The sequence below is a fragment of the Myotis daubentonii genome, chromosome 19 (assembly GCF_963259705.1).
Source record: "Myotis daubentonii chromosome 19, mMyoDau2.1, whole genome shotgun sequence".
Taxonomy (NCBI): domain Eukaryota; kingdom Metazoa; phylum Chordata; class Mammalia; order Chiroptera; family Vespertilionidae; genus Myotis; species Myotis daubentonii.
In genome coordinates this window covers 26,579,231-26,592,395 of record NC_081858.1, presented here as the reverse complement: position 1 = coordinate 26,592,395, position 13,165 = coordinate 26,579,231, and the positions used below count along the sequence as shown (strand labels likewise).

Here is a 13,165-nt window from a genome sequence, read left to right as displayed (position 1 = left end):
TGGGTGAGCTGCCTTGGAAGGATGTTATAAACCAACACTGCCCATGACGAAACGGTGCGGGACCGTGAGAGAGTGCGGGACCGTGAGAGAGCACAGGACCTGGGTTCACCTGGACTCTACTGTTAGCCAGCTGTGTGCTCCTGGGGCAAACCACTGAGCTTCTCTGGGCCTCAGATTCCAAAAAGGGTTGTATCAGACCATTCATTTCTGAGGCCTCACAATCCTGTGGGTTTCAAGACTCCCAGCCAGCACCTCTGGCTGGTGTGAGCATTATCCACAAGAGGGCGCCACACTTCAGTTCTCAGCACAGAGAGAGAAGGAAAGGCTGAATCAGGCAGTAGGTAGCCCGGGCCCTCACCTACCCTTGGGGCACAAAAGCCTCAGCCAGACCTCACCCTAAACCTCGGGTGGGACACTGACTAGCTCGTGGGCCTGCGCCCAGGGAGGAAGGAGTTTATGAGGCCCCGTCTGTCTGGCGAGGGATAGAAATGCAGCCTTCAGCTCTGGGAACTTGGCCGTACCCTTCACAGGCCTCCCCGGGAGCTCCCAGGGCTCTGCTGTGAGAAGTGGCCCCCCACGCCCCTCGGGAGGCATGGCCCCTCAGGGCACCCATTCTCACCATTCAGCATCTCAGGGGCCATCCAGTAGGGGTTCCCCACCACCGTGTAGCGCTTCTTGCGGTCATTTTTGCGCAGCGTTCGCTTCTTGCTGGTGGCCTTCTCCACTGGGGGCTTTTTCCTCTCCTCTACTATGAGCCGTGACAGCCCAAAGTCTGCCACCACCACGGTCTTGTCCTGGTGGGACAAGGGCCAGGTCAGGACTTGGTGGGGACATTTCTAAGCGGAGTCATTGAGAAGGAGAGAAAAGATGGGCAGCAAAGGAGAATGAGTCCCAGCTGAAGTCCTCACTGACAGAAAGGATCAGCATTTTGTTTGCTAACAGTTTGGTATCTCCACACAGCAGATTCCCGAGACCTGGGAGTGCTTGCAGCAGAGCCCCTGGAGCCTGGAGGGGGAAGGCTCTGAGAACTAGAGAGTGGGACTCAGAGGCAGGGCAGGGGATTTCTTTCGTTTTGTTTGTCCCCCATCCTGCCTTGTCCCCCAAAATATTTTTAAACATGTTTTTATTGAATTTAGGGAAAAATGAAGGGAGAAGGGGAGAGAAGGAGAGAGAGAGAGAAACATCCATTGGTTGCCTCCTGCACGCCCCTCACTGGGGATCGCGCTACAACCCAGGCATGTTACTGACTGGGAATCTAACAGGTGACATTTGGTGCATGAGACGACACTCAACCAACTGAGTCACATCCACCAAGCCTTCCCCAAAAGATTTAAGGCCATGGCTAGAATCAGGATAAGACAGAAAAAAGACAAGGTGGAGGCAGTCAGCGGGGGGGACTTGAGGAGAAAAGCTCTTCAAATAGCTCTGGGGGCCCTGGTGTGGCTCAGTTGGTTAGAGCATCGTCCCATGCACTGAAGGGTCTTGTCTCGGTTTGATTCCTGATCAGGGCACATACCCAGGTTTGGGGTTGGATCCCTGGTTGGGCCACATATGGGAGGCTGCCAATCGATGTTTCTCTCTCTCCTCCTTCCTCTTTGTAGAATCAATGAAAAACATGTCCTTGGGTGAGGATTAAAAAAATAAATAAATAGCTAAGGAGTCGTCATGTGGAAAAGGGATTAAGATTGTTTGGGTCCAGAAGGTGAAGCCAGGGACAGTTAGTGGGCACCCAGGAAGCCAGATTGCAAGTCAACAGGAGGAATAACATTATAACAATCAGAGCTGACCCACCAGTGGGAGGAATGCAGGCCCCCAACCCGGTTACTACAAACGCACTAGCTCTGTGGCCTCAGGCGCCAGAGCTGTAAAACGGGTCCACCGTGAGCTGCTTCACAGGACCATCAGGGGGCAAAACCAGGAACGTGATGGGGCTGTCTGCACAGAAACACTTCTAACCAAAGGATTTCAAAGGCTGGAGCTGTATCTGCAAGTGTCTGAGAGCTCAGAAGACAGAGAAGGGCACTGCAGGCAGCTGGAAGGGCAAGACAGGAGCCCTAGGCGAAGAAGGACAGTCAATTCTTTTGCGACCAGGAAGCCTGGAGGGCTGGCCCCGGGGAGACCCAGAACAGCAAGACATACCAGCTTGATGAGGCAGTTGTGTGAGTTCAGGTCCCGGTGGATGATGCACATGGAGTGCAGATAGGCCTGAAACAGAGTCGGAGCTGAGGCCGATGGCCAGGAAACCAACCACTCGCTGATTCCGGATTTGGGCCATTGAACTGGCTCTTGTCCGGGCCAACCCCACCTGCCGTCAGAACCCAACCTGGACTCCAGAGCCCAGGCCCCCCTGCCATCACTCCCTTGTCCCACCAACAGAAAGCCAAAGGCTGCCTGGGCTTCCTCTCTCCCTGCTGCCGCCTCCTGCCCATCCTTAGTTCGGCGGCCCCGAACCCAGTGGCTGCTCTAAGCTCTCCCTGCTGTCTCCTGAAATCTCCAACCATCCTGGGCCCTGGCTCTTGCATGTCCCCATCTCCTTTACCCATATACGTAGATCCGGGACCTCTGAAGTAAGCAGCCCTGGCTCCCTCATCCCAGTGACTGGTTTCAGCTACCCTGGATCCTTCCTGCCTGTGAGCGGGGAATCAGCGACCTCCTCCTGAGCCAGCGGGCCCTGTATTCCTGACATTCCCCTTCCCCAAGACTCAGCACCCTCCTTGCTCTCTGTCTGCACCTTAACCTCTCTTTCTTCCCAACCAAATGTTTCCAAACAGGCCTGTTTGCTATTTTCCCCTCCAGGCAGGCACCTACCCTAGCTCTTCCCAAGCATGTCTCCCAACCGTTACTGCCACCCCCTAAACGTCAGCTAAATGAAACCTACATTCTTCTAACCAACCCAACTCTTCTTTCTCCCTTCACCTATTCCCTCACTGACAACCCCTCTCTCCATTCAGACTCCGCTCTGCCTCCCAATCTCCTGTCCGCCCCCAGCCATCCCCTAAAATTCAGAAACCTGAAATGTTTCATTAGCCCCCGACCCAGGTCTCCCTGCGCCGAGTTCTCCCAATCCTACCCCAACCTTCTGACCACACCAGACTCCTCTGCAAAAAAAGAAGAGCTCTGGCCACAAAGCTTGCTTTCTTAAAAATCTTTTAGCCTGGCCAGTGTTGCTCAATGGTTGAGCTTTGACCCATGAACCAGGAGATCATGGTTCGAATCCTGGTCAAGGCACATGCCTGGGTTGCGGGCTCGATCCCCAGTAGGGGGCATGCAGAAGGCAGCCCATCAGTGATTCTCTCTCAGCATTGATGTTTCTTTTTTTTTTTTTTTTTTTAACATATTTTATTGATTTTTTACAGAGAGAAAGGGAGAGAGATAGAGAGTTAGAAACATCGATGAGAGAGAAACATCGATCAGCTGCCTCCTGCACATCTCCCACTGGGGATATGCCCGCAACCCAGGTACATGCCCCTGACCGGAATCGAACCTGGGACCCTTCAGTCCGCAGGCCGACGCTCTATCCACTGAGCCAAACCGGTTTTGGCAGCATTGATGTTTCTGACTCTCTCTCCCTCTCCCTTCCTCTCGCTGAATTAAAAAAAAAATCTTTTACACCTGTCTTTTTGTCTTCCTACATAAAGCCTGACTCTTTAGCTTAAGATACAGGGGCCTTAATGTACTCCAAGACTAATATGGTTTTCATGGACCCACATGAAGAGCAGTGGTTAAAATCTCAGGACTGACTCCCCCAAGCTTCCGGTTCTGTCCCTCTGTGGCCTCAGTGTCTCATATAGAAACCAGGGTTACCGTGAGGAATAGACACACACATGCATGCTAGTCCCTCAGCTCCTGCCTGGCGGACAGAAAGCACTCAGCAACGGTCAGTTACTGCCATCGTTGGTATCATTCTTTCCCAGGAACAGGCTGCTTCCTCCTCCTCAGCCTGGGGCTCCTCTGCCCAGAGGAACTTTCATCCAGTTCTGGCCCATCCTTCAGGGCTCAACTTGCACGCATTCCCCCTCCTCAGATTTCCTAGGCAGCAAGGTTCTCTGCAGGCTCCAGAGGCCCTCAGAACCTGGACACCCAGTGCCTGCAAGGCCAGGCCATTTTGTGCTAGTTTGCTTCTCCAGTTCGCCTTGCCCATGTCCTGTTTGCCCTTGAAGATTTGGATTCTTTGAGAGCAGGGTTGTGAGCTGAGAACAGCCATCGGGGGTCAATTTCACTGGCACAGAGAGCAGCTTAGCACTAGCTGCCCAGCCCACACGAGCTGCCTTCTAATGCCTGCCCGCAATCCTTGCATCTCTCCCAACTGCCGTCCCCCCTCTTCCCCTGCCAACCCGCTGGCAAGGTTAGTGCCAAGACTCACCATTCCAGAGGCGATGCCTTTGGCAAACCTGACCTTCTGCTGCCAGGGCAACGGGTCCTGCAGGATGGGGGAATGTCCATTAGAGGCTGTTGGGCCCTGGACCACGAGCGGGCCCCAACATGGTCTCTGCCTGTGCCCAGTCCCACCCATCGTGGCCCTTTGCAGGTAAAACAGTGAGTCTCTCTGGCTAGCATGGCTTCAGGGTGGTAGTGACATAGGTATCCCACTGACAACCCACCAAGCTCCTGGGGACAACGGAGGTGGCATACTCACCACACTGCGCACAAAGTCCTTCAACGTGCCCCCCTCAATGTACTCTGTCAGCAGGTTCAGCTTCTTGTCCTTGTATAGCACCCCGATGAACTTGAGCACGTTGGGGTGGTCCAGGCTGCGCATCACCTTCACCTGGGGGTGGGGAGGCCAAGAAGGGCGGGCAGTTACTTCACACTGTGTCTTCCTCACCCCTTGCCTCCAGGCGGTCAGCATGACCAGTGTTACCTGCATCTCCTACCTCCTATGGTGTGTGATGGGGGGGAATACGCCCACGTGGATGGGGAGGGCCCCACGGGCCTTACTCTCAGGATCCTGCCTTTTTAGGAATTGCATGGGGGGTGGGGTGGGTGTTGGAGTGGGAGGGCAGCCCCTGGACCCCAGGTGCACCCAGCTGCATTAGTGGAGCAACCCGGGAGAGGCGATGGAAATGCTCTGGGAGTGTGTCAGTTCTCTGGAATGCCCCGCTAGGCTCCCTTAGCAGGTGTTCAGGTGGTAATTATAGCATCTAGTTGTACGAAATCAGTTTGCTTTCATGTCCATCACCCCATTATCTGTGAGCACCTTGTAAGGTCTTCCTCCCTCTTCCAACAGTGACACCAAACTCCTAGCTCCACGCCATCTTCTTACCTCAGTCAGAAAGGTCTTCTGGGTCTCCTCGTCACACCGAATCAGCTCCTTCATGACCATCACTTTGCCCGTGGCTTTGTGTGTCACCTACAAGGAGGGCGATTGTCATGGGTGCAGAGACCAGAGGCAGTTCTGGAGAACTGTGTGAAAATCAGCGCAGCTGGCCGTCCCATCCCCTGGAGGAGGCGCTGAGCCAGGTCAGATGGACAGAGTTCATGTGCAGAAGACACAGCACGGGGCACCAGGGGACTCAGAGAGGAGCACACCCCGGTCCCTGGAGAGCTGGGCATGCACAGAGGAGAAGCGAGAATCCGGAAAAGGGAAGTGTGGGATGAGGCAGGAGGGGCTGTCAAGCCAGGCAGGGGCTCCGGTCATCTGAGAAGGGAGTGAGTCCCTCAGGTGAACAGAAATCTAGGGGCAGGAAGGCCAATGCCACAGACATGCGCTAGGGAGGCTGAGGGGGTTGGGGGTGAGCTCTCCAGCCCCAATGCTCCAAAAGCTGAGACACATGGCTTACCTGACCCCCCCTCCCAGCTCTCAGTAGAGGAGGAGGAGGAGGAAAGAAAGAGAGAGAGGTTAGTCCCCGAGACTGTTCATCAGGGAGGCAGGAGCCACTCCCCCGTGGGCTCCCTGCAGCAGGCCCAGCACTGGGGCTTCTGGGCGCCTAAAAACACCCACTGCCTGGATATGGGCGGGCCACAGGCACAGCTCCTCCCAACCCGGGGCTCCGGGTTCACCAAGCTCACTGCAACAGCAACGCTGACCTTAGGTCGCCTGGGAGGACTGGGGTGGCAGGTGCAGCCCTGACACCACCACCTGCAGCCAGGAAGGAGGCCTGGTGTCCTGCAGGGCGTACGGTGAGACCACATGATAAGAACTCCCCAAAAGAAGGCGAGGGAGAGAGGAGGGGCGGAGGAACAGAACAGTTGCTGCCCGTGCTTACCTTGATGGCCTGCCCAAAGAAGCCCTTCCCCAGGACCTCCCCGTGGATCAGGTCACACGGCCGAAAGATCTGCTGGGAGTAGCTGCTAGAACAGCGAAGGGATTCGGAACGGCTGATGTCACGGCTAAACAGCAGGGGTTCCTTTGGGGAGCTGGGGCCGGGGGACTTGGAGATGCTGTTACTTCGCCTGAGGATGAGGAAAGATGGTGCTAGGGATAGGGTAGCCCCCAGAGACTTGCCAGGAAACCCTGGGGGCAGGTACCTCAGGGCTACCCTGTCCTTTCCAACATATGTAGTTCAGGACCTATGACTGGGGAAGGGGACTCTCATGACAGACAGACGTACCATGTGGGGGCTGCAAACATCAGTATTTAAGTACATTCAAAGCGGGAACCCTGAGTACTTCTCACCTGGAATGAATGATACATGCTACTGGCTCATAGTGCTCAGTACAGGACAGCACGGTAGATGGTGATCTGCCGCCCATGTCTGCTCCATTCGAGGCACTAACGGGGGTCACAGTGCTAGCCTACTGCCATCCCCCAAAATGACCACGTGGGATTTGGGATATTCTGCACATCTTTGTATCTGGCTACCTTTCCTACATTTAAAAATAATCAGCGTGTATCATTTCTACAGCAATAAAGCCAGTATGTCTACATGTTTAAGAGCAGCCGGTCACAGTAATGGCTGGTGACTGTTACTTTGACTTCCGGAAGGAAGGACGAGGCGCTGAGTCCGCAGCACTGAAGGTGGACTGCAAGCCTGCAACCTCCTCTCCGGGGACACACCCGTGTCACTGGGCTTCCCAGCAAGGACGGCCCTTCCCAGCCCCTGCTCTCTGCCCCGCCTCCTGCCTAGTGTGCCCGAGGGGCACCCCAGGTGAGCTGGCCTCTCTCGTGCATGCCGGCCCTCTAGGATCTGAGCAGCTCTCTGGCCACCCCCACCCACACCTCCCTCTTCCCAGGCCTCCTCAGCCCTCTGGCGCTGTGCCGCCACCAGCTCGCTCGCTTGTGCTGAGGCCAAGAGGGCAGCCAGGAGTGACAGGAGCCACCTGTCGGGAAGGCCCTATTTCCAACAGATGCCAGCCAAGAGGGCCCTGAGCGATTCGGCCTGTTTGGTCAGGAGGGCGGATCAAGAACCTGACTCCTAGTAACACTAACAGCACCTCGCCTTTGCTGAGTGCTGACACTGGGCTGCTTACATAACTGGGGAGACAGCGACCTTTATCTTGCAACTCCACCTTACAGATGCAGACAGAGGCCAGGCGAGATGGAGCGATATGCGAAGGGAGGCAGCTCAGCTAGAAGGTGCCGTCGGGGTGTGCCTGCCTGGAGAGCCAGTGCTCCAGCTCCTGCTCTCTCAGCCTCCCCACATACTTGGTTTTGGTCCCTCAAATCCAAAACAACTTGCATTCCTCCTTGTTTTATAGTTTTCAACCTCCTTATTTATATTTCTTAATCCCACCTGTGCCCCAACTCCAGCCCCTAAGCTCTGTGTTTTCCCCTCGGGCCACGATGCCCTTCGGGGTCCAGCTCAGGAGTGCAGTGGACAGTCTGACCCCTTGGTTTCTATGGGAACCTGGCAGACAGCTGGGTTAGATCGCGCACAGGTCCTGGTTATGAAATTGTGATCTCCCTGCGGGGCGCTGGGTCAGCACAATCCTCAGAGCCAGCCCGTCTCTGGCCAGCTGGTTCCCTTCCTGACTGCTGGTCTCCAAAAGCCAGCTCTGCCTCATCCGAGGGACAGGCCTGGGGCAACACGGAGCCAGGGTGATGGGTGTGGGCACCTTAGGGAACGTCTCCTCAGAGTCCCTTCCAGGTTCTCCTTGATGTCCAGGGTGCTGAGGGTGTGCGAGTGCCCAGCATTCTGCAGGTGGGGAGAGAGCCGTGCATCCAGCCGCAGCTGGTCCTGGCGCTGGGAGACGGGGTCATGTTCAATCAGGAGCTGAAGTGTCTGGCTCGTCTGGCTAATTGCATTCTCTACCTGTGGCCAAGGAGCAGCGTCAGGCTGGATCCCACAGGCTGGCTTCCCCCAGGCCACCCACCGTCAGCCCAGAGGATCCAAGCACAGTGAGGCCCGGGCTCAACTTGGCTAACAGTGGCCTCCAGATGCCAGTACCCCACAGTGCCCTCTGCCTGGCATCCTGTCAGCTTCCCCATCTGTCAGGCCAAACCTGCAGCCCTGGGGACATGCCAGGCTGACACAGGAGGTCACCAGTGGTCACAGGCTCAGTGGCAAGACAAAGAGATAGACGAGGGGTAGAGAAGGGTGAAGGTCACAGTGTGATCTCCCAGGGGGTCTGTTCCATGCCCCACACCCATAGACAGACTGGACACACACTCTACCTCCTCTATGCGGAGTGTGCGGACGGGAGTCCCATTGATCTCCAGGATGCGGTCCCCAGGGTGGATGGCATTGCGGTTGTTGGGACTGATATGCATCCGGTTGACCCTAGGACCAGATGGGAGTTGAGACGGGTGAAGGAATCCTAAAAACAAGCCTGACCAATTTCACTTGTGCAGGGAAGAGTCACCTGGCCCCCAAGGCCCAGGCCATGCACAGAGAAGGGGCACTCACCCAGTGGCCTAAGCCAGAAACTTGGGCGCCATCCTCCCCATTGGAGTTTCCTCCCTGCCCCCAACCCTGCCTCCATCTTGGAGAACCCTGCCTTCTCTCCATTGCCATAGTTACCAAGTCTCTCACCTGGATCATGCAACAGCCTCCTAACTGGTCTCTACATCTCTAGGCTTGCTCCCCTCCCACCCAACTTCCACACCCTTGATCCTTCTAAAATGCTAACCTGATTGCATCACTTTGTTGCTTTAATCCCTTAATAGACCTGCTGAGTCTTCATAATCCAGGCCCTCCATGACTTAACAACTCCCTCTCTGGCTACTCCCAACCACCCAACCTATACCAGACACAACCACAGACTCCTGCCTCTGCCCGAACACAATTCCCTCCCCTCTTCATCTAATGAGGCTTTGGAGCAGACCTCAGCTCTTCCCGACTTCCCCAAACCTAGTAACTCACCTACACTGTAAGCACCCAGTGCGCAGCACACCGTTAAGTGCACAATCACCACTGTACAGAGTTAGCAGCCACAGGCACCTCATTACTGGTATTAAGGGGACACAGACTCCTTTCCCCATCTGATCTCTGCCCTGGACCTAGGGTGGAGTCTTAATCTCTTTCTCCTCCCTTCCCTCCGTTCATTCACTCAACCAACAAAACAATAATCAATGAACATCTACCATATGCCAGGCAATGTTCCAGGCCCTGGGCATGCAGTACTGGACAAGACTAAGATAAGTTCCAGAAGGAACTCGTAGAGAGGACAAATGATAAACAAACTAATACACATAATCAAGCCAGATAATTTCAAAGAGCTAACATGATCTGACACTTGACACGTGAAGGCTGAGTGGTTCTGGCATTAAGTATCTGGTGGGAAGGAGCCTGGGCAGACAGCACCGTAAGTGCCAAGGCCCAGGTGTGGTTACAGCAGAGTAAGCGCCAGGAGAAAGACAGAAGATGAGGATGGAGGGGGTTCAGCATAAGACTCTGGAGTTCTGAGCCCCTTGAAGCCCATCTATGGCCTCGGCTCAAGACCCCCTGCTCTGGGGTTCTCAAAATACTCACTCTTTTACTTGCACAGAGGTGGCGTAGTTGGAGCAGGCGCTCTCCACGGACACGGAGAAGCCCCGCCGGCTCTCGGTGGTGGCTGGCATGGAGATGTGTGTCACGGAGTAGGGCAGCTGGTCCTGAACAGACTCCGTGGAGAGCCTCTCAAACATGGGTGCCAGCACCACCTCATTATGGCACTTCCCACTGGGGAGAGGAGCAGGAAGGGGGCTAAGGTCTCGGAGGCCCCCCCCCCCAAGACCCCAGCAACCATTGCACCACGTGACTTCAAGCAATAGGACCCACAGCCCCACGATTACTGTCCCTGCCATGATCCCGCTGGCCGCTCGAAATGAGAAGCCTGGGTTCTCTTTGCTCTGCCTCCGACTCCCTGAGAATCCAACCCCTTCCCCTCTCTGGGCCTCAGCCCGACTTCTTTTATCGAAGGAGACAGTTGGACGGAGTGAGCTCTAAGGGGCCTTTGCCTTTAATGCTCTGGGGTCCTCTGAGAGTGACTTCCTAGCCATTCTCTCCCTCTGGGAGGGCTGCAGGGCAGAATGTCATTACTCTCACGTAGGTAAGGACAGAGGTCAGAGGGATGCTAATTGTCTTGCTCACAGCTTCCAGAACAGGCTAAGAACACTGCTGTGATAGGAAGCCAGTGCTCTGATACCCCAGTAGTCTCCGCCCAACTCATGCTGCCCGTCCCTCTCTCGGCCATTCTTATAGGGGAAGGTAGACACAGTGCCAACATCTTACCAGTAGAGGGTGGCGTGCTCCACCAGGGCATATGCGTCCCCATCCTCGATGATCACCTTGCAGCTCATACAGGCAAAGCACTCTGGGTGGTACTTGAACTCCCCGGCCACCTGGGAGCAGGTGGGGAGAAAGATGGACAGATGGAGAAAGTGAGTCCTCGCTGTTGCTAGACTGAGGGCAGAGGTGGTTGAGTGACCTCCGATCAAGGATTTACAGATCCCGGCAAGAATGTACCTTTGCACTTCCTGCCCTAGAGCTTCCGGAGGAAGTGCCAGACTGGTGCCCCCCTATCATTTTCGAGATTGCAAAAAACTGTTTTGGTCTCAGCCATGAGACCAAGTCCCCAGGAGTAATCATCCCCATTAGAAAGGCTCACAGTTTCTCCAACACAGAGCTGGCAAATCCGTGACTAGGCTCACAGCCCTTTGTCTTAGAGCAGGCAGGGGAGGCGGAACTCTCTCTGCTAGCTCATTCCAGGGTCTCCCTTTCTGATTTCCTGGCCACGGCTTGGGTGCATATATCCTCCTCTCAACCTATAACGCTCTCCTTTAAGGCTTTCACCCCATTGTGTTGTGTCTCTTCCGTGCCTGCCTACTCACCCACACCCAACGCTGGCTTGTTAAGTCTTTGAGGGTAGGATCCCACCTGGCACTATTTCATAGGTGCTCAACAAACACCTGTTAGATGATGAAATGAAGAGAGAGGCCTTGGCTGATGGAAAGACCAGAAGATGAATGACCACAGGGAGCTGGAGGCTCGGTCAGTGGACTCTGGTGGCCACGAGGAGCAGAGATGGAGGGACTCACTCACCATGACAGGCCCGGTCATCAGCAGAGAGCACCCGTGGCAGAATTCCCCAAATTTCCTCCAGTAGTCCTTGTGGCAGTACAGCTTCCCGTCCTTCTCGTAGTACCAGTTGGTGAGGGACTCCTGGCATTCCGAACACCTGGGAGGCAAGATAAGGAGACTCCCCTGGATTCTTGGAATCCATGTTTCTCGGACCCCGTGTTTCTTAACCTGCCTGGGTCTTGAAACGCTTTGAGAATCTGATTAAGAGCCAAGAAGCCTCTCCCAGAAAAAATGCACATCCAAAGAAAACGTGTATATCAAAGATTGAAGCCTAATCATGGCCCCAGGTGAGAACCTCTGGGCTAGACAGGTATCTCGAGTAACCAAAGAAGTTCGTTCACCTTCACTTTTCAAAATGTACCCTCCACCAACAGCATTACTGATATGGCATTCTTTCCCTCAAAATATTAAGCTAAAGAAACAATTAGCCTGTCCAGTGTGACTCAGTGGTTGAGTGCTGACCCATGAACCAAGAGTGGTGTTTCTATCTCTCTTTCCCTCTTGCTTCCTCTCTCTTTAAAACAAAATAAATTTTAAAAGCCATATTATTTTTTTAAAAAAAGAAACAATCAGACAAACCCCAAATGTGAATCACTTGGTAAGACAACTGGGCTTGACTCTTCCAAAAAGTTAATGCCGTGGGGAGTAGGGGCTACAGAGATTAAAAATGCCTAGACACATAGCAACTAAATGCAATGCCTAAAGCTTGGATTAAAAAACAAACAAACCCAAAAAACAGCTTTGAGTAACATTTTTGGAACAAGTGAGGAAATATGAATTTGGACTATACATTAGATTTTACTGTGAATTTACTGTCAATTTTCTTAGATATAATAACAATATTTTGGTTACACAGAAGAAATCTTAGAAGAAGCCCATTAGTTACGGGTGAAAGTAAAAATAACTACAACTTACTTTTCAACAGTTCAGCAAAAATAAATAAATACTGTGGTGTGTATAGACAGATAAAGTGGCTTAAAGTTAACAAATGATGAATCTAGGTGAAGGGTACATGGATATCCTTGAACTACTCTTTCAACTTTTCTTCTTCTTTTTTTTTTTAATCCTGCCCCGAGGATATTTTTCCATTGATTTTTTTTTTTTCTTTTAAGAGAGAGTGGAAGAGGGAAAGTTAGAGAGAAATATCAATGTGAGAGAAGCACGTCAATTGGTTGCCTCCTGCACATGCCCCAACCAGGGCCAGGGCAGGGGAGGAACCTACAACCAAGGTACATGCCCTTGACCAGAATCGAACGTGGGACCCTTTGGTCCGCAGGCCGACACTCTATCCACTGAGTTAAAGCGGCCAGGGCTCTTTCAACTTTTCTATGTATTTGAAAAATTTCAAAATTAACATCTTGGGGGGCAGGGAACAAACTCCAAAGCACTGTGCACGCTGTATAAGACCCATTGTAGCTCCTTTCTCCTCCAGTCCCCTGAAGCTCCGCCTCAGTCAGGCCAGGTATGTGTTCTCAGGCCATATCTGCACAGACGAGGTCCTCCTCATTTCTGAGCCTCCTCGCTAAGAGCTCCCTGGCCTGCCGAGACCAGCTCTTTCCTTCTAGTTAACAGACTCTCTATTCCTGTTAAGGCCTCACACCACCGGCATTGGCCACACCCCTGCTTCCCAGAAGCACTGCCTCTCGGTTTGAATCCTGACCCTGGATTAGTTTTAGTTATGTCATCTTGGGCAGGTTATTTCACTTCTCTGACCCGGTTTCTTC

The 13,165-nt window shown here is 53.7% G+C and overlaps 1 protein-coding gene across 2 annotated transcripts in view; it reads right to left on the bottom strand.

Moving 5' to 3' along the window:
* LIMK2 (LIM domain kinase 2) overlaps positions 1–13,165 on the bottom strand; it is a 57,133-nt gene that overhangs the window by 6,468 nt on the left and 37,500 nt on the right. For both annotated transcript variants that reach the window (XM_059676898.1, XM_059676899.1), the window contains 11 exons: positions 11,403–11,538; positions 10,593–10,702; positions 9,852–10,040; positions 8,555–8,660; positions 7,996–8,192; positions 6,207–6,393; positions 5,264–5,350; positions 4,637–4,768; positions 4,364–4,420; positions 2,140–2,205; positions 620–794 (listed from right to left, as the gene is read on the bottom strand). In XM_059676898.1, the coding sequence (XP_059532881.1) occupies positions 620–794; positions 2,140–2,205; positions 4,364–4,420; positions 4,637–4,768; positions 5,264–5,350; positions 6,207–6,393; positions 7,996–8,192; positions 8,555–8,660; positions 9,852–10,040; positions 10,593–10,702; positions 11,403–11,538 (1,442 nt within the window). The remainder of the gene's footprint in view (positions 1–619; positions 795–2,139; positions 2,206–4,363; positions 4,421–4,636; positions 4,769–5,263; positions 5,351–6,206; positions 6,394–7,995; positions 8,193–8,554; positions 8,661–9,851; positions 10,041–10,592; positions 10,703–11,402; positions 11,539–13,165) is intronic.